The sequence below is a fragment of the Alternaria dauci genome, chromosome 1, assembly GCF_042100115.1.
Source record: "Alternaria dauci strain A2016 chromosome 1, whole genome shotgun sequence".
Classification (NCBI taxonomy): domain Eukaryota; kingdom Fungi; phylum Ascomycota; class Dothideomycetes; order Pleosporales; family Pleosporaceae; genus Alternaria; species Alternaria dauci.
The window spans coordinates 461426-480968 of NC_091272.1; the positions used below are offsets into that span (position 1 = coordinate 461426).

The window sequence follows — 19543 nt, forward strand, 5'->3', positions numbered from 1 at the left end:
ATGCTGCGCAGTACGGACTGAGGCAAGAGAATTCTTCCTCAAGCGAAAACTATCACAAGAACGAAATAGTCAAGGTAGTGTCCGTCGCACATATGTAGCCAGATGGGGTGGCGCGCGAAGTTAAGAAGAGTCGATCGGAGCGCAACCGTATCAGGAATGGACGTAACGGACAGACGGAGTACAATGTGATGCGAAATGAGAACTCGTATCGGCGTGGGTTACGGAAAAGCGTGTTTTCTCGGGCTGTAAGACAGATGGCGAAAACACACGCTGGAGGTGTACATGGAAGTTTGGCATGTTAGCCCGCGCAATAAGGCACAGCTAACACTTGCAGGATGTGGTTTAGCGATGGCTTCTCCGCACTATGCAGACGGTCGACGGCAAGGTTGGTGAAGCGTCGGGCTGCATGTGTATAGTAACCGGAGCTGGGAGCAGGTCGTGTTCCGCTCAGCTAGCCAATCGCCTCGGCTCCACGCGCGCCACCAAATGCGGAGGCGGCAGGCGCGACCGGATCATCACGTGTAGCAAACACCAGCTCGAGCTCCAGGCGGCCTTGTGTCATGAGGACAACAAACGCCCCTTGACTACCTGCGATACACGGTTTCTACGCTGTCGGGACTCTGCGCGCACACTGCTACCGCCCTGAGATGTCTACAATGATTACGTTCGCTGCCAACAACGAATTTTTCCGGAAGCGCAAAAGTACGCAGAGACCGTGCGCACGTCGCAACGCGCAGCTAACAGCGTCGCAGGAGTCCACCGCGCGTGCGAATCATGCAAGAAGCGGAGAGTAAGTTCCAAGGATGCAGCAAGCCTGTGGCTGTCGTCTAAGTCTATACTAGAAGCGTTGCTCACACACGTTCGATGACGAGGCCGAAACCGGAAGCAATACCCAAAGTGGTGGCGGAAGCAATCCGACATCAACAGAAAGCCCTACAACAAATGGCCACCACCATCCTCATGATCCCAGGGGTGCCCGTGGAGATTACGGCCATGCTCAATCCACAATGCCGCCGCCGCAGAGCCCGGCCTCGGATCACACCGCCCCAACACCGCCCAACTTCCTAGGCTATCTCAATCCCGAAGCTGTCTTGCGAGAGCAAGTTCACTCTGAACGTGGAAAGACTGCTCAGTCACCCAACCACCCTCCAATAGGGCAATGGATCGAAGAGCGCGACCAACGACCAGCGTCGACTCAAGCGGGCTCAAGCTCTTCGCGGATTGTAGAAACAGGCCCCCATTCCAAGCAGGAGGACCAAATATCTAGGGCTCTCATGACCTACCTAGATGCTGTTGGTGTCGACATCTTGCCTTCTCGCGCAAACCAAACGGCGCTTCTCGAAATTTATTTTAGCTACGTACACCCACTGCTTCCGCTCGTGGACAAGGAGCTGTTCTACGAGCAATACAACTATGGCCGAGAACCGCGGATCCTGATGCAAGCAATCTGTATCGTGGCCTCAAAACATGCAACAGCTGCCAAACATCTGTATCTGGGAAATGATACCCAGCCGCTCAATCCACGAGAGTTCTCTCAAAGACTCTACAATGCGGTCATCGTTGGTATCGAAGCAAAGCTGGAAAAGAACCGCGTCGTGCTTATCCAAGTTCTTGCTCTGATTTCACTCCATTGCGAAGGTCCAGAAGGCGCTGAACAGTCTTCGATGCATCTGGCACAAGCAATACATCATGCGCATACGTTTGGCCTCCAGTTTGGACACCAATGGAAGAACCAAAGCTCGGAATCTCAAGGAAATCTGGAAGACGTCTTCTGGTGTTTGTGGAGTCTAGACAAGATCAACGCATGCATGAACGGAAGGCCGTTGCTTATGCACGACCGCGACAACAGCTTGAGACAGCTACCCTCAGATCCCGAGAAGCGATCCAGTCCGTTTGGTATATGGCTCCAGATTTCAGAGATGCTGGACAAGGTCATCGACTACTATAGGCCTGGCAGAGCTGTCGAGGAGACGGGATGGGAGGGAGACGACTTCTTGGGCTTCGAGGAGATGGTGGGAGACGGCGAAGACAAGCTCGATGGCCCTATCATGAGTAAGACATACTATGTTGTGGCTTGGGATATTTACTAATCTTCCTAGGCCTCCTATCGCTTTTCCACCACACCATGTGCATGGCCTCGCACAAGTCCCTCTCTATCAATGCACCTGTCAAATCGACACCCTCTTACGTCCGACAGAGTCTTTCAGCAACGCGAGTGATCCACCTTCTCAACGCTGAATCTCCTGAGCTACTGCCACCCCTTCCTATCGTACCCTACGCGCTCGGTGTAGCTCTCAGTGTAGTGTATCGTCACTTCCGGTCTCGCCGTCTTAAGGTCCACGTCAACCGCGCCACCGAGGAACTCAAACAATGCGTCCGCCTCCTGGATCGCCTACGAAATGCATGGTGGTCTGCAGGCACAACAGCAGATCTAGGACGAGCTGTTCTTAGCAACGCTGCAGGACGCAACACCAACGCTGTCAATACGCCTGTCCCTGCCCCAGTAGAACCTCGTCAAACCGAGCCAAAGACCGAGCCTCCAACACCGCAAGCTACAAATAGCCAACTACCACCACAAAACCAGTCACAGCCGTGGTCACAGAACATGGGAGACACGCCAATTGACCCTCGACTCCAGCAACAACAGCATCATCCTCACGCCAACTCGCCCATGACTAGTCTTCTCAACCCGATAACTGCTCCTACACCCGGTCAGCACCCGACAAGTAGCGAGCGCGCAGATCGTGCACCCATGGCGGGTCCACCTGCTGGATTTGGTTTCGCGGAGCAATCACCGGATTGGCTGAATTTTGATGCGGCATTTGAGAACTTTGAGGGTTTGTTGGGAAGCAGCGGCGCGGATCTGAGTAATGAGCTGTTTAGGCCGTTGAACTATGAGACGTTGGAGGGATTTCTAGATCCTGCTGCTTAGACGTATGTACTATACAGGGTTGGTTAGAGTCATTCAGGGTTTTGTAACGATGGAATGTACGATTTGATACCGGCTCTTTGGTGGCGTTGTGGCTTAGACTGACTGCGCCAGCACCCCGCAAACACGTGATCAGGCTGAGTGGTGGTGCCTTCCTCATTTGCACTCTGATCTTTGCGTTTCAGACAACATTTCTACACTCTCTATCAACCTGTGTGGTGGGTCTGTGCGAATTTCTCCAAAGGATGACAGCTTCACTGCGAAACGACATCTGCCCGACGTGCCTCGATCTTGGACAAGAACCCTGGGATCCTGAATATCTCGTGGCGCATAATATTGCATGGCTACCAACGCACGTTGCGGACGCGAAATATGTCGACCATGCTGCTAAGAAAGGTTGCCCGGGCTGCGAGGTGGTCTCTTGGATATTGGAGCCTTACAAAGCGTATCTTGATCAACCTTGGAACATGATACGTCTTCGATTTGGCCACGGTTATCATGCCTTGGTCGGTCGATACTTTGACCGAAAACTGAATTTCTATGGATGCGAACCAGGTCACCCTCAGATGGAACCGAGGGGAATTAAACATAGAGATGTGCTTGTTCAGAGCACACCTTGCAAATCAAAGAACGAACCCTTTCTTCTTTCAAAAAGTACATTCCGGCTATCGTAGAACTTGAACTTGCTTTCCTGACCTTTACTAACGCTCACAGGTCCGGCATGTCCTTGGAAGTTTTTGGAGTCTGATCTGGGGGTCTACTATCAAATGGGCTCAATAGCTTCGGTCGCAAGGGTAAAGACATGGTTCTCCCAGTGCCTCTCCAAACACGATCTATGCCACCAGGCTTCTGTCGGACAGCTGCCAACGAGGATAGTCAAGATTAAAGGACCCACGGAAGCCATGTTGTATACTCCAAAAAATGAACATGCCATGTATGCATGCCTCAGCCATTGCTGGGGTGGGAAGTCTGTAAATGTGACGACCCTGAAGAACTTTGAGCAATATTCAGTCAGCATCCCTTGCGAGGATCTACCCGCGGCATTCCAACATGCCATTCAATTCGCCTATTGTCTTGATATCCATTACCTGTGGATTGATTCTCTTTGTAAGCTTATTCTTCTGTGGCCCCCTGAAACAAAATATTTCACTCAATGTACTGACAGCGACTAACTCTAATGCAAGTATTATCCAAGATTCCATCGATGACTGGCGCCATGAAGGCAGCCGGATGTCGCAGATATACGAAAATGCATCAATCACCCTGTCAGCAACAGGGTTTTCAGACTCACACAAGGGTTGCTTTGCTGTCTCTGATGAACGGCTGATGTCTCGTACGAAGACGTTCACAAACACCGATCACGATACGTATGAGATCCATTGCCGCGAACTACCTGGTCCACCAGAAACACCCCTATACAGCAGAGGTTGGGTGTTCCAAGAGCGGGCGCTATCTAGAAGGATAGTTCACTTTATGGAAAAAGAAGTGTGGTGGGAGTGCCGTGAGTCTCTCGATTGCGAATGTGGCAGTGATAGACATAGTAAGACAGAGTTTCAAAGTGACATGGATTTGACGGCCAAATTAAGCGAAATGTCATCTGCTGAGATCACCGAAGACAGGTGGGAAATGGTGGTGAAACATTATACGTCAAAGTCGCTTTCATATCCAAGCGACATTTTCCCTGCTATACAGGCATTGGCTAAGCTGGTTCCTCCAAATATGGGCAGATATCTTGCTGGGCATTGGGAGAGTACATTGGTCTTCAGTCTCTGCTGGTACACTGTCCGCCCAAAGCCGAGACAACACAAAGAATGGCGTGCTCCTTCCTGGTCGTGGGCTGCGGCTCAAGGGGAAGTTCGTTGGCCTCCGATTCGCGATGGCTGGAAGACTACGACATATGTCACAACACTCAGTGCGACGACGGTACTCATGGGAGAAGATCCGATGGGACAAATCTCTTCAGGGCTTATAGTATTACGAGGAAAATGCTTGGTTGGGCAGGTACAAAGCTTCGAATATTGGCAGACACTCAGCCTCATACTAGAAGGACTGCGATCCTCCAAGTCCTTGGAGGTTGGTTTTTACCAGATCAACTGGGACTACTTCTCTTCATATGATGGTGTGCAGGTCTTAGCTCTGAAGATCTATCAGGGCCATAAATGGAATATCCTTTCCTCTACATGGGGAGGTCTCGAAGATCATTGGCTCATTCTTAGAGCCGTAGGGGACGTAAAAGGCGAATATATGTGTATCGGGACTTTCCATACGGAAGAGGATGCTGAGTGGAGTTCGAATCGCAGACTTTTGGAAGCCATGTATGAGGCCGATGCAGAAGAGATGGACCTCAAAATAATTTGAGTGTACAACTATGAATTTTTCAGCCACGGTTACAAAGAAAGAGCACTAACGGTCAATACTCTACTTTCATGTAAACCAGAAGATACTCATCCGTCCCGATTTCTTCTGCAATAACGAGCCAGCTTTTCTCTTTTCGGATCCCGCGACGAACATCTATCCGGAGCGCGCGCTCAGTGGTTTACGTGCATCATCTGCCTGAGTTGGTAGCTTGAGAACAGCATAGGAGTATGTTGCAAAAGTCTGTCTATGGGAAGAGAGTGGTGTTCGGGCGAGAACGCAGTTACTAAAACTGCATAAACTGTTTCCCACGTCTGTTCTTTTCCCGAGGCGGCATACAGTAATATTGACCGGTGCGAAATTCGTAAAGTGGTTCAAACCAGTAATTCAGGCCTTGTGTCTTGCTAAATTCTTATGTATACCTACACACAGCTCTGACACATCACTACGCCCAACCAGCTAACTCTTCTCCTGCGACTCCTTCTCCTTGATCACCGCATCCTTCTTCTGTGGCCTCTCTCCAAAAATCTGACTCCCCACCCTAACCTCGTCACTTCCCATTCTGACCGCGCCCTCAAAATCCGCACTCATGCCCATACTCAACTCCAACTTGTCCTCCTCCCACCCCAGCTCTTTAGCAACACGATCCCTCGTCTCCTTCAACGTGACAAAATCCTCATTCTCATTTTCCGCAGTCGTCTCCTTACTCCGCGCAATCGCACCAATGGTCATGAGACCAGAGAGCTGGAGGTGCGGACACTTTTCTATAATGTGCCGGCAGAGCGATAGTGTATCGGAAGGCTCGACGCCCGATTTCGATTCTTCGCCCGAGGTATTGACTTGCACCTTTATGCGCAACTTTCCCTGCACATCCTCTCCACCCTTCTCGATTAAGGCTTTCCTTCCCTTCTCTAGCTCATTCGCCTTCTTCTCGCTGTCTACGCTGGACACGCACCACAGGTTTGGTATTTGCTCAGCCAGCTGCTTGCATTTGTTCGACTGCAGACCGCCGATCATGTGCCATTGGATAGAGCGGGGGAGGATCTTGCTCTTCTCGAGGAGTTCTTGGACGTAGTTCTCACCGAAGTGGGTTTGCGTGGGATTGGAGGGCTGGTGGAGGGCGAGGATGTCGTTTGCGGGTTTGAGTTTGGACACGGCTATGAGGCGAACCTGGGGCGCGTTAGAGATGCTGGCTAAGGTTTTGATGGGGCGGAAGAGATGGGAGGGGTGTACCTGTTTTCCGCCTTTGCTCACGGCATTGATGCGCGAGGTTATGCTGGCGATGTTTTCGGCGAGTTGCTTCGCGCGTTGGGGGTTTATCTGCATGTCTTCGGCCATGGTTGGGGCAGGGCTATGATGGTGTTCGCGTGTCCAGCCCTGCGGCTCGCTTGGGTGAAGACGTCAGATCGGCGTTTGGGCGTTATCTCCGGAGTGCACGAGTCACTGTAGGCAGCACGACGAAGCTTACTTTGATTAAGCCGTACGTCAAATACTACCCCAGATGTAATCACGTAGCTAAGATACCGGGAATGATACCGCGAAGTAGGGATGCTAATCGAGTACTAAGGAGCTGCTACATCAGGTTGTGAGGTCTGCCAGGACTCGCTGACCCGCTGCAGCCATTGTTTGCTCGCACCGAAAGCTGGATCCATCAAAAAATCATGCTCAGTGCCTTCAATGACTACGGGCCGGTACTTGTAGCTCGGACTCGGCATCCATGTGGCATTGAACCAATCTCTTCCTTTGTCACCAACCATTTGGTCGTGCTCGCCGTGAAAGCAGTCGATAGACCAGACCTTATTGCTGCCTGCCAGTCGATCATCTTCGCTGATTGTTTTCGAAAGAAGCTGCACGGCATCGTCAAGATCCTTCCATTCGACAACAGGTGTACTCCATGGAACAGAGCGCTTCAAGAACAGTTGGGCGTCCGCCGAAACACCGTCCACATTTTCGGCGAAGACAAACTTGGTGATGAGTTCTCGCAAGTCATCCACGACCTTGGGATCGTCGAGTGCGATATCTTGGAAAACGTCGCGAGGGCTGTCCTCCGGTCCTCCAGAGTCGACAGCTCCAGACACTGTGAGCGCAACAGGAGCTGTAGTAGGATCTGAGCGCGAAAGTGGTGCGGAAATCCCTTTCACGAATGCGCCACTTAAGCCGACCACTGGAACGATATTCTGGTTGACGAACTTACCAAGTGCGCCAAACTTTCCTATCCACGAAGCAGGAAGGAGCTCAGTGGCTTGTAGATGCGTCATCCTCGAGTGTGAGTAATGGACCCATGGGGCAAAGAAAGCTGCGTATGGATGATTGGGATTCAACAGATGTGGGTATGCGAGAATAAAGTTCATGAGGTAGATGTCGCCTCCACTATGGCTAGCAATCGAAACATGCGAGATGTTCAAATGCGCCAGGAGCTTAGGGACCATTTCTGTAGCAATGAATTAGCCACCTTCATGGAAGAACATAGTTCACCGTACCCAGCCAGGTTTGTATACGCTTCTCGGGCTCAACAGCTTCACTACCGCCAACGCCAGGTCGGTCTGGGTGGATGATCCTGACATGGTGGGCCTTTGCTAATTGGTCCAAGGGTGCGTAACATAAGCGCTGACCGAAGAGAGCTCCACAGAATAAGACGACTGCTTTGCTGTCGGCGTCGCCAAAGTCGGAGTAAGACACATGGTACGGTTTGGGTTTGTTGGCTTCGGAGTCGGCGGGAACCACGAAACTGCGGTGAAACCTTCGATCGCAGATGAACTCGAGTGCTCCCATGTTGTTGGAATACGAAAATTTTGATGGCAAGGATGGTTGTGATGTGTAAACGTAAGATGGATTTTACCAAAGCACCTCAGGCACATAAGCAGGTATGTTAGGCCACCCGACACGCCACAGGATGCTGCAGGTGTCATTGGACATTACTGTCCATGTCCTACCTCGAGGAGTATTTTCAATGCCATACCCATTGGCTAGGCTACGCTGTTGCGCAACACTTTGAGACATAGCCTATAGTCCTTGGAATCTTGCTCAGAGCTGACGCGTAATCTGGAGTCTTTAAATGCAACAGCCGTGACTGAGGCTGCAGACGCTCTTTCTGTTGGCACCAAGCGTGTTTATTGGGAACGAATAGCGTGAGACGAAAGACTCACGAAAACGAGATGCATACTTCACAACAGGGCGGTAACGAAGCCACCGTGGAATATTCGAGGGATCGCTGATGCGGGTGGAAGAAAGCAGCCATGGGCAAGGAAACCCTACGGAAACAACACCCGACTTGTCGCCCCACATGGCAAGTAACGTCCCGCAGAACCGCCTCCACGTCCAAATCTCTCATCACTCCAACAAACAGCAAACACGGATTCGATCCAGTTGAAGAGGATGGAATGCAATCTAATACCTACTTGGAGGCTAGAGACACCCGGCTAAGCCATCTAGTACCTGCAGGAGTTCTGGGGCACTACTTCAGACAGATTGCTTTATATGGCCAAGCCCCTGTTTACCCCGGATACACCCATGACGCCCCGTGAGGTTTTATATGAATGTGAACCTCTAGAAATGAAGTCATGTGCAATTCGGAGAGGGGCGGTGGTGAATCGCAATGTATAAAGATGTGGTTTCCGGAGGTAAGTGCTTACTGGCGCGGTCGTCCTTGCCTACTCTAGCACTTGTCGACGGCCTATCCCACGATGAGGTACCTTCCTGCTCTTCTTGCAGTTTCAGCAGCGCGAGTCGCGCTTGCCCACCCAGGGTCTCCGCATCCAGATGCCCAAGGGAGGTACACGATTGAGGCAGAAGGGATCAGAGCGCAGTTCATTCCATACGCTGCTACCCTCACCAACCTCTTCGTCAGAGGTAGATTTTAATCAAGGTGGAGGATAGCGTCTGCTGACATGACTACAGATCCGGCGGGCCAAGAGCTAGACATCGTTCTGGGCTACGACAACACCTCTTACTACCGTGAGCTTGCCGTCGCACGCTTGACCCAGCATCGCCTAACACATCACAGCCGTTGACCCCGGACATCCCGTGTACAATGCAATCCCTGGACGCTACGTCAACCGCATTGGCAATGGCGAATACACCATCGACAACGTTACCTACCACACAGAAAAGAACGATGGCCCAAACACGCTCCACAGCGGCACCAACAACTGGTCCTTCAGAGTGTGGAACGTTAGCGCCGTGACCAACTCGTCAATCACCTTCTCCATCAGCGACGCATCCAACTCTTCTCTTGGTATGATCGGGCGCGTCGATGCCAGCGTCACGTACTCGGTCTCGAAGAACAAGTGGCACATCTCCATGGACGCCACGTCTTCAGAGGCAAGAACTCCTCTGATGCTGACGCAGCACACCTATTTCCAGCTTGATGCTTTCAAACGACCCGACAACCGCACGATCTGGAACCACACGGTGTACATGCCAGAGGCTAAGCGAGCCCTTGTTGCTGATGCAAACGCCCTTCCTACCGGCGAGATTGCGCAGATCCCCGCAGGAGCCATTGACGACTGTAGGCAATTTCCCTACAGGGCGTACGTGAAACGGGTGCTGATTTATGTCTAGTCTGGTCGGCGCCGCATGAACTCGGATTTGCATCAGGCAATGCCGAGTTTGAGAACCACTGCGGCAACGGATGCCACGGCTACAACGGCGCTTGGGCATTCAACGAGAGCAGGAACAAGAGCGCAGCTGTACTGACACTATCGAGCGCATACAGCGGCATCGAGGCCAAATTGACGACGAACCAAGATGCGGTAGTCCTGTACACCTGCAATTGGAACGACGGAAAAAGCGAGTTCAAGAGCACTCAGGGCGTCGCAGGTCAAGACAAGCTGATCCCGCGCGACGGCTGCATTGCTATTGAAGCCCAAGACTACGTTGATGGCATCAACCAGTAAGTGCATGGTGACGTCGTGCAAGGCTGCAAGCTAATATTGTTGAACAGTCCGGAGTGGGGGCGCCTCGACAAGCAGATATCCGGCCCTGGAGACAAGTACCACTGGGAGTCGTCGTGGGAGTTTGGGACCATCTGACATGAGATGGGGTTTGAGTTTGCGAGGGGAGAAAAGGGCTAGCTAGCTGTGTGAGAGCAGACGTAGTAAGCAGAATGTTATGCAACCCGTTGACCCACGGCCAACTGTCTATACCTGGAGCCCCGCATTTGGGCGGGGTGGGTGCTCGCGTGTCGCCCAACTGGTGCGAACATGTCCACCATGGGGACACAGTCAGCTGGAGAGCAAATGGCCAGCATGGGTGTGCTGTAGCGGTGCGATAGTGAAGCGACAGTGTTGGCGGGCTTGGACAGGGCGGGCGGGAATAGCGATCTGGTTCCTGGTATTGATATCGTGGCGGCGCGGGCTAAGCGGCACAAGCTCCAGGACCTAGCTGCATGGCACATGGCTGCATATGTATAGGGCCCAGATGTCGCCAGCCTGTTTGCCGTCTTACCTCCCTATACAGCTCCCACGGCTGGCAGTGCGGTGTGAATGACTACATGGTGAGCTGACGAGCCCAAAGTCGGCAGACTGCTCTTGAAGCCTGATAGTATATCCCTCGCCCCGCCCATTCGGCCCTACGACTACCTCATACGCAACATTCATTTGCGATCGACGGCCTGGCTGGCTGCCAAGAAACGACATCATTCAGGATTCGCTCTTCAACACCAGCACCGAGCGACGTCGTCTCCTCGCCGCCTGCACCTCACTGCTGCGCTGCCCATGCGCCCCGTTTGTCGACCGCGACTGCCGCCTCCTTCTGATCGCATTTCCTGAGACGCGTCGAGGAGAGGGCCACCCACGCCCACGTCCGCCCAGCATCCATGTCCTTGTGACACTGTGCTATCTCTCTCCCACCCGGATTCGCTCACCACCTCACTGTCGCTAGTCCTCGCGATAACGACGTGATCCCTGCCCGCACAGACATCGTCACTGCACTTGGGCATCGACGGGCTGCCTTGCTACCAGCCCGGCGCGATCCGCCTTGGACGTAAACATCCGTAACCTAATTCCTTCCATCCATCCTACCAACCCTCACCATGGGAAACTCGCAGGGCAGAGAGTCGCAGCCAGAGCGGAGAGGCCACGCCCGCCGCTCGAGTGCACACCAGCCCACCTCGCCATCGGCTGCCGGTCCCGCTGCATCGACACACGACCGACCGGGGAACAGTCCCTATGCCAACTCGCGGAGGGACAGAGGCAGCAGGCCAGACCTGTCGTTCCTCGGCATACGCACGGGGGACAATGCCGAACGCGACCCCGCCCTCGAACCGCGGCGAGAGACAAAGGCGGAGCGCGAGGCCCGCAAGCTGGAGAAGGATCGCATACTCAGGGCACAAGAGCGTGAGCGGAGCCTGAAAGAGGAAGGTGTCGACGGAGGGTACCTGGTCACGCTCGGAGTCTACACGGGACCAGAAGACTTCAGCAAGCCCATGGTGCGGCAACTACAGGTACGCTGCCCAGCTGACATACAGCAACACCAACTAATGTATACCAGATCGAGCGCCGACTGGCTCCCTTCTGGAGAGGTCTCGACGACCACGAAGACACTTGGACTGAGCATCAGCTCGTCGAAGTCGTCAACGGCCGCCCGCTGCCCGCTGCAGACGATATCCCTCCCGAAGAACCACCTCGCACGACCACAAACAACCACCTCAGCACGGCATGGAACCCCCGCAGCTCAGAGCCCAGTCTCAACAGGCTGACGGTGCCCATGGGCGCTCGATCCATGTCACAGGAACCAGAGCGTGGAGGTGGCCTCTCCCCGTCGAACCCTACCTTCTCCCTCCCCTCGCCTGCATCTCCCATCGCGAACAACTCCTCTTCCTCGCCATTCTTCCGTGGACGCGCCAAGACACTCGCCTCCCTCGCGACCGGTTCCCGCAACGCTTCGCAGTCTGACATGGCCCCACAAGAACTACAACTGCCCAAAGACCCGTACGTTAATGGCCAACGGATCGAGGCTTTTCTGTACAAGAACGCCTCCGAGTGTCCCATCTGTTTCATGTACTACCCGCCTCATCTGAACAGGACACGGTGTTGCGATCAGCCCATCTGCTCTGAATGCTTTGTTCAGATCAAGAGACCTGATCCGCATCCCCCAGAGCATCATGGAGACGCGGGCGCGGAGGGTGCGCAACCTGCCGAGCCAGAGGAAGAGATCCAGCTGGTATCAGAGCCAGCTGCGTGTCCCTATTGCACACAAACCGAGTTTGGAGTGACCTACGAGCCGCCACCTTTTAGGAGAGGACTGGTTTACAACGGCCAGGGTCATAATGGTATGGGTAGCGCGACATCAGCAATGTCGTCCACTACGTCTCTGAACTCGCCTACTGCATCCGGACCCGGGCGCAGAAGGGCAACGTCGCTGGCAGTAACCGACAAGACTGTCGTCACGACCGACATGGTGCGGCCCGACTGGGCGAAGAAGCTGGCCGATGCAAAATCGCATGCTCTGCGCAGGGCTGCCGCTGCCACAGCTCTGCATAATGCGGCCTACATGATGGGAAACCTCCCACAAGGAGAGAGTCGGTTCGGCCTGGGAAGACGAAGAAGAATATTCACCAGCGATAGTGCCGGTAGCAGTGGACAAGGAACGCCCCGGCGCGAAGGCGAGAGCTCATCTGGCCAGCCAGGAGGTCCGAGCGACCTGTTTCCCAACCGCATTAGCTCGAGGAGAGGCAACAGGATCGATGATCTTGAGGAGCTCATGATGATGGAAGCTATACGTCTGAGTTTGGCAGCCGAGGAAGAGCGCAAGAGGAGAGACGAAAAGGACGCTGCTAAAGAAGCCAAGAAGGAGGGCAAGAAAAAGGCAAAGGAAATCAAGAAAGTCGTCAAGGCCCAACGCAACATTGGCAGTGGCTTTCACCCAATAGAGATTGACGGAATGGATGAGACAGAAGCGGGTAGCTCCTCTGCAGCCGGTAAAGGCAAAGGAGTCGATCGGTCTGGTGGCGCCGGCGGTGTCAATCCCATGTCAGAACCGACATCGACTCTCAACGCTCCTTTTACCAAGGACGACCCGCAAAAGCACCTCGAAGCTAGTCGCGCGCAGATTCAACGAGAGACGTCCGACTCTAGCAGCCCCGCTGGTCATTTCAATCCTGATAGTAGCAGCGAACAGCCACAACACCGCTCCGTCCTCCGCAACATCTCCAATGCGTCATCATCCTCATCATCGTTTGCAGAGTCCTACCAGAACTCATTACAACACCAAGAACATCACAGCAACCTTGCACCTGGATCAAACTACGGACCTAGCTCGAATGCGTCGGGGGTTAGTTTGGGCCAGGGCGAGACTGATACGCCGCCGCAGGACACGACCAACATGGAGCCCATGTTCAACTTCCAAAGTCTGGCAAAGGCGATTACGCCCGAGGATGAGGACAAGAGTGGTCAGGCGCAGTTTATCGAGGATGTTGGGGAGACGACGAGGACGGAAGAGAAGTCCGCTGTAAATGGCAAAGCGTCTGAAGAGTCCAGTGGTGTCGAGGGCCAGAGTCAGACCTCCGACCCGCTAACGGAGAGTACAATGACGCTCAAGCCAAAAGAGGAGACATCAAAAGCGGGTACTGACGACGAGATCAGCCCAGCGCCGCATGTTCAACTTGTGTCGGACGAACACGGCCATGCTTCAAACTTTGACCAGAAGCACATTGGCGAAGTAAGCATGATGCATGAGCTGAATCATCAGGCTACGCAGTAGACTCTTTGGTTCCTCGTATACAGCACCAACAACAATCCTTTTTTTCTCTTACATTGTATGCATTCTGATCGGTGTTGAACAATGGCGCTAGGGAGCACAGCGATGAAAGCATGCATCTCGTAGGCGAGACATATTTTCTTTTATTGACAGACAATCGTTAAACTTGTTCATATCGTTATCTCTCGGGGTTCCATGGGCTTGGGCGTGAGGGGTTCTTGTGGGTGGGTGCGGGGGATGAAATTGCTATTGGTGTGGTGAGGTGAGGTCTCACCGCTAGAATCACAGACAGAGAATGAATGTGTATCTCCCTACAAGTATGAATCACTTTGCGCGCAGTGAGCATGATGACATGTCTGGATTTTGGAGTATCACGTATCATGCATGTATTGTGAATATATAGTTTGAAATTGGACTTTTCCATAGCAACGGCCTGCGTATGCTCTTCGGTACTCCTCATCACGTGCACACTGTTTGTAATATGTACTGCAGCACCGTGTATGCTGCCACCCTGCTGTCGTATCTGCACGCCCTCGCAATGCCCATATCCATATCCTTTGTACTCCGTGTCCCAAAACGCCGTGGTATCATGCCATTGCTTCGTAAAAGTCGTTATATCGTTGTTCCCTCCTCTTCCTCCTCTTGGGGACTAAACACCATCCTCGTCCTACTCTTATTTGTTCAACCTATACAGCCCCTAGTACATCAATCCCCTGATATCCGTATACGCCAACTGCTGCAGCGCGGCACTCGACTGGCAGCATCTGGAAAAGTATATGCTGACTAGGTCCATGGTTGTGCGGATAATGGCGTGTGGCTTGCCTGGGTGGAGGAGGTCGAGGAGTGTGAGGGCCCAGCAGCCTATTTGGACGATGAGGAGGAAGGCTATGCAGAGGCGGAAGGAGGATTCTTTGCCCATGGTCGAGGATTTTGTGGTGGAGTGGGGTATGGATGTTTGTTGTAGTAGTGGTGGTAGTGGGGTGTGGGGGCTCGTTGGTGAACGGTTCGTGATGTTCGTTGCGTTGTATCGTGTATCGTGATCGTGATTGTTGTTACCGTGAAGCTCCAAAGCTATCCCTCAAAGACAGGAATTGCGAAAAGACGTCGAGTGTGTCAGTTTTTGTGCAATGCGAGAACAGTGTGGTTATAGGAGCGGATGAGCAGAGAAAAAATAAACGAGGCTGGGTCTGTGTTATTATTATGATTATCTTGTTGACCCCAGGGTCCATATGTATGCGTGAAGAAATAGTCGGTGTGGTGAGTTGGCAGAAGCGTGCATACGACTAGATTCCCAATCTTAGTCTAGAACAAAACAATTGTCCCTTGCTGCAGTATGGGCAACAAGAGGAAAGAAAGCAGGACAAAGTGGTCTTTGTGTCACCTTTTGCGCGCATTCTTCCGCGTCACGCGCTGTGGCAGTCACCACACCATGGCCTCGTTTTGCTGGAGCTGCTGGAGAGAATGCTCTCGTGATTCCCTCCCCCGCACGCGGAAGAGGCCAAAAATGGTGCTTGAATGTCGGTGTGTCCGTGTTATGTGATCTGCTCGGCTGTATCGTAGCTTCCTGTCAACATGCATAACCCACAGAAACTAGGCTGCAACGGGCTTAGACGCCCCTCGACACGGACATGTGAGCGGCTCTGAGCCGTCCGCAGCACTGGGCGACAGAGGTTGTGCCCCACGGTTATACCTGCCAGCGAGGCTGCACGCGGGCGGCGGATAGTTGCCCGGCTGTGCTTCGGAACTCCCTGAAATGATTGATTGGTTTTGGAGGTGGTATAGGCGCGCGCACTGTTTTTCTCCGGAAGGCGCAGTTCCCTGGACCCTGACCTCCTGCTCTCGTCCGTTTTGGGCATCTGGAGGCGGATACTTTCACTCTTAACATTATAACAGCTGGCAGCCTTCGGAGGTACTGCGGCGCGCTTTCCCATGGCGGTAGTGCTTGTCAGATGTCAACGCCCGGCCGAGCGGCAGCTACCTTACGAAGCTTTTCCTGGCAAACTCGGGGCCGCGCCCAGACCCCCCCACAGAGCTTGAAGTAATCAACCAAACTTGAAGACATTCCTGTACGAGGTTGACGGACGCTCTGACCTCACGACTTCACGGCGACGCGCGTTACCTCCCCTAGACAAAATATCGTTGTTATAGCCTCCCTCGCTCTGTTTCCACTTGAAACGCTCTGGAGGTGTGCCCGTACGAACACCGAGTTCATCGGCAACGAGAAATGTACCAAAGAAGTGCCAAGCCTTTCTCTTTCGAGTTGGCAAGGCAGAGTGGAAAAGTGGGAACATGGAAATGCTGACGCAAAGGTTTCGAGCGCAAAGGGGTCGTAGTTCAAGGCAGCCGTGAAAGAAGTGCCGAGATTTGCTGAACAGAGCATCACGGTGCCAGAGTAGATGAGATAGCTTACGAAGAGCCGTGGGCATAGCGTCTGTGGTTCAATGCGAGGCAGACAGATGGTGGGTATCTGCGTTGGGGCTGCGTACAGATGGGACTGTATATGAGAATGCTACGTTTCGCGTAAAGATGATGGCTATTCAATCGCAGAGAACAAACAGTTTCGAGCAAAGCAACGACATCAACGATATCATCACCACCAAAGGTACGTCGCAGTCACATTGTTCCCGTTAGTTCAGCCCCGAGATAGCGTGTTCAGTTGTAGCTCGTAGGATTCAAGATTCTATCGTGTCCTGCCTTGTCTGGCTAGCGCCCTCATGCATGGTACAAGTCCAGACTACAGCCACAATTCACTCACAGGAGCACTATCTTCATGTCGAAGTTCCCCCGCATTCTTGCGTATTTCTTCTGTCTCTCAAGCATCCTTTGGTCCTGTCCTCTTCATTCTAACCATGGCGCAGCTCGTTGAGTTCAAGAAGTCAGATCTCCTGATAGAGGTCCTGCCGAGGTACACAGACAAGCCGTGCGACGAGAAGATCATGCGGAGGTTCCATGATGACGAGGACGAGACAGGGAGTCAAGTGTCCAGTGCAATAAGCCTTGCGGATCTGGAGATTCAAAAACAGTCAAATCAAGATCGTGCATCGCAAACTTGGTGGAGCAGGTTCGGCTGTTGTGGACGAAGACGCAAAGAAACAGATGCCGAGCGAAGGGCACGGAAGAGGCGATGGTGCCATGGGTTTGGCATCAGCGTCGTCGTTCTAACGATCTTTGGTACTATCGCAGCGGGGTAAGAAGACTCAGTCTACACAGGGGAAGGATTATTCTAACATCAGCCAGTGTTTACATAGCCTTTGTGTCCATACTGATACGGCGACTCGCTCCTTCTCCTGGGCGCAACGGCCTCCAGCATATTGTCGACATCTGGGAAGAACCAAGTGCAGGCGTAGCCTTCCAATACGACTGGAGAGACGACTTTAGCCGCGATATCGTGCCGAAGAACTGCCACTCCCACAATGACTACTGGCGCGCTGTCCCCTTGTATGCGGCGCTCGCAGTAGGGTGTACAAGCATCGAAGCAGATATTTGGCTGACAGAGGACGACGAACTGCTAGTCAGTCACTCTTGGGAGTCTGCAACCAAGAACCGGACTCTAGAGAGCTTATACCTCGACCCCCTGATGAACATTCTCGAGCAAAGAAACGCAACAACAGCGGACTCGCAAGACAAGAGGACGGGCGTCTTCGACATGGACCCAACCACAACCACAGTCCTGCTCATCGACTTCAAATCCGACGGCGCAGCAACATGGCCAGTCCTACTATCCCAACTCGCTCCCCTCCGCGAGAAGAAGTGGTTGACATACTACGATGGCGAGACTCTCCATCAGGGACCCCTCACCATCGTCGGCACGGGAAACACTCCCTTTAACCTCATCCAAGCCGCCACAACGGACCGCTACATCTTTTTCGATGCTCCCCTCCTCTCCATCTCAGACGAGTACAACACTACAAACTCCTACTACGCATCCGCTGCCCTCGACAGCGCAGTGGGCAAGCTGTGGTTCACGACCTTGTCATCAGGACAGATTGAGAAGGTCAGAGAGCAGGTTGAAGTAGCTGATGCGAAGGGCTTGAAGAGCAGGTATTGGGGCACTCCGAATTGGCCAATTGGCAGGCGAGATGAGGCGTGGAAGGCGCTGATGGATGTGGGTGTTGGGGTGTTGAACGTGGATGATTTGGTTAGTGCGGCAATGTGGAACTGGGGATGGTGTGTTGTTGCTGGTATTGCGCTTTGTGGGAATAGCTAGGATTTGTGTTTGTTGTTCACGGATAAGGATATACCCAAGGAAATGTTTTCTTCAAAACTCCCCAGTCACTTCGTCAAGCCCCGCTTTTCACGACAGCACGAGAGGTGAAAAGTCCATGGCTCGCAAGGGCGGGTACCGTACTATTGGAATCTGCCCAAGAAGTTGATTGATCTACGTCTTGCGCGAAGATCTTTGGAGACGTTCCACAATACTTGCGCAATGTTGTGCTCAGTGCTGTTCCCGCCCGCGGTCCAGAGAAAACGTCATCGATGGTGTTGATCGATGGCTGAAACTCGACGTGTGTAGGGTTACTTGCGTCAGAGTCCCAGTGCAACTCCCGCTTGCAGCCACGTCACGTCATCACCAGTGTACCGATCCGTCGTATCGATCATGGTTTCAAACATCAACTCTAGAGCCCCAGCAACTCTGGGTGGCGACAGTTCTGGTTGGACCCTGGCGGTGGGTACATTTAGCCGTTGATCGCAAGAAGCTTTACCTCGGGATCTGCGAGATGTAAGAAAAGACCCATTTTTGCGTCCCTTAACAAACAGCTCCCAACTCAGCCCTCGAGCAAAAGGGCCAAAGACGTCTGAATCGCTCCCAAGGCTCATGCCACCGCCACAGGGCTCGCAGCCATTCAACGGCCAAAGGTACCTGACATGTCGGCTACTTGTGGCTGAAACAGGCACGGTACAAGCCTTGACAGGGGTAAGGGATTACGTGGACAAATTCTCGATTTGGGAAACCTCCACTTGGAATGCTCGGGGATAGGCGAGGATGCTGTGGACCGGTAGCAGGCATACGCCGTCGCGTTTGAGGGCGCTGCACTGTAAAGAGGCGCGTTAGTTGCTTTTGCATCGGCTGAATTTGCTCAACAGTCGGCGGCGGATGTAATGTTCGTTTCCCGAGTTCTTTAACCGGCCATGCCCAGGTGGTTCTGCGACGCGATCGCGATGCTGCCCAGCTGACGGCAATTTTGCTCCGTTGAGCTCGAGGCGTATCGATACGCGTGTACCTGCATCTGCATCGGGTAATTTGGCCAGAACTGATCAACGGCAGGGTTGGCCGATCGGTTGAATCATGCCTCGTGTGGGTGAGTGAGGCTGGTGAAAACCAAACCCAAGTAGCCAGGGACCACGATGAACGGCCATGAAGAAAACACGCCTGCACCAAACGTCGTCGATCCACGCTCATAACGGTCATTAGACGGCCGGCCTGGCAGTTTTATGTGCAGCCAGCGGTGGCGATATCTTCCTTCGGTGATTCGTTGTGGCGACCGGCTAGCGGTTTCAGTAGCATGTGGCTTTCGCACTAGCCCCTCCCTGCATACCACTAGCCATGGCCTGGGGACCGGC

At 53.2% G+C, this 19543-nt stretch overlaps 6 protein-coding genes across 6 annotated transcripts; 4 read left to right on the plus strand and 2 right to left on the minus strand.

Annotated features, from left to right (window-relative positions):
• Positions 1 to 647: 647 nt before the first annotated feature.
• On the plus strand, positions 648 to 2932 carry ACET3X_000128 (uncharacterized protein; the record flags this gene model as incomplete). The annotated part of the gene is made up of 4 exons (XM_069446544.1): positions 648 to 702; positions 753 to 790; positions 843 to 2052; positions 2100 to 2932. 4 exons carry the CDS (start codon positions 648 to 650, stop codon positions 2930 to 2932), a joined length of 2136 nt encoding a protein of 711 aa, XP_069310370.1.
• A 2811-nt stretch (positions 2933 to 5743) lies between these two features.
• ACET3X_000129 (uncharacterized protein) lies at positions 5744 to 6622 on the minus strand (the record flags this gene model as incomplete). Its single annotated transcript, XM_069446555.1, has 2 exons — positions 5744 to 6454; positions 6518 to 6622. 2 exons carry the CDS (start codon positions 6620 to 6622, stop codon positions 5744 to 5746), a joined length of 816 nt encoding a protein of 271 aa, XP_069310371.1.
• A 224-nt stretch (positions 6623 to 6846) lies between these two features.
• ACET3X_000130 (uncharacterized protein) lies at positions 6847 to 8056 on the minus strand (the record flags this gene model as incomplete). Its single annotated transcript, XM_069446567.1, has 3 exons — positions 6847 to 7379; positions 7479 to 7715; positions 7765 to 8056. The coding sequence occupies 3 exons, from the start codon at positions 8054 to 8056 to the stop codon at positions 6847 to 6849; spliced, it is 1062 nt and encodes a 353-aa protein (XP_069310372.1).
• Positions 8057 to 8967: 911 nt separating this feature from the next.
• ACET3X_000131 (uncharacterized protein) lies at positions 8968 to 10314 on the plus strand (the record flags this gene model as incomplete). Its single annotated transcript, XM_069446578.1, has 5 exons — positions 8968 to 9133; positions 9182 to 9238; positions 9288 to 9791; positions 9845 to 10175; positions 10227 to 10314. The coding sequence occupies 5 exons, from the start codon at positions 8968 to 8970 to the stop codon at positions 10312 to 10314; spliced, it is 1146 nt and encodes a 381-aa protein (XP_069310373.1).
• A 1001-nt stretch (positions 10315 to 11315) lies between these two features.
• On the plus strand, positions 11316 to 13984 carry ACET3X_000132 (uncharacterized protein; the record flags this gene model as incomplete). The annotated part of the gene is made up of 2 exons (XM_069446589.1): positions 11316 to 11726; positions 11774 to 13984. The coding sequence occupies 2 exons, from the start codon at positions 11316 to 11318 to the stop codon at positions 13982 to 13984; spliced, it is 2622 nt and encodes an 873-aa protein (XP_069310374.1).
• A 2485-nt stretch (positions 13985 to 16469) lies between these two features.
• ACET3X_000133 (uncharacterized protein) lies at positions 16470 to 18188 on the plus strand (the record flags this gene model as incomplete). The annotated part of the gene is made up of 4 exons (XM_069446600.1): positions 16470 to 16477; positions 16529 to 16583; positions 16840 to 17168; positions 17219 to 18188. 4 exons carry the CDS (start codon positions 16470 to 16472, stop codon positions 18186 to 18188), a joined length of 1362 nt encoding a protein of 453 aa, XP_069310375.1.
• Between the last annotated feature and the right edge of the window lie 1355 nt (positions 18189 to 19543).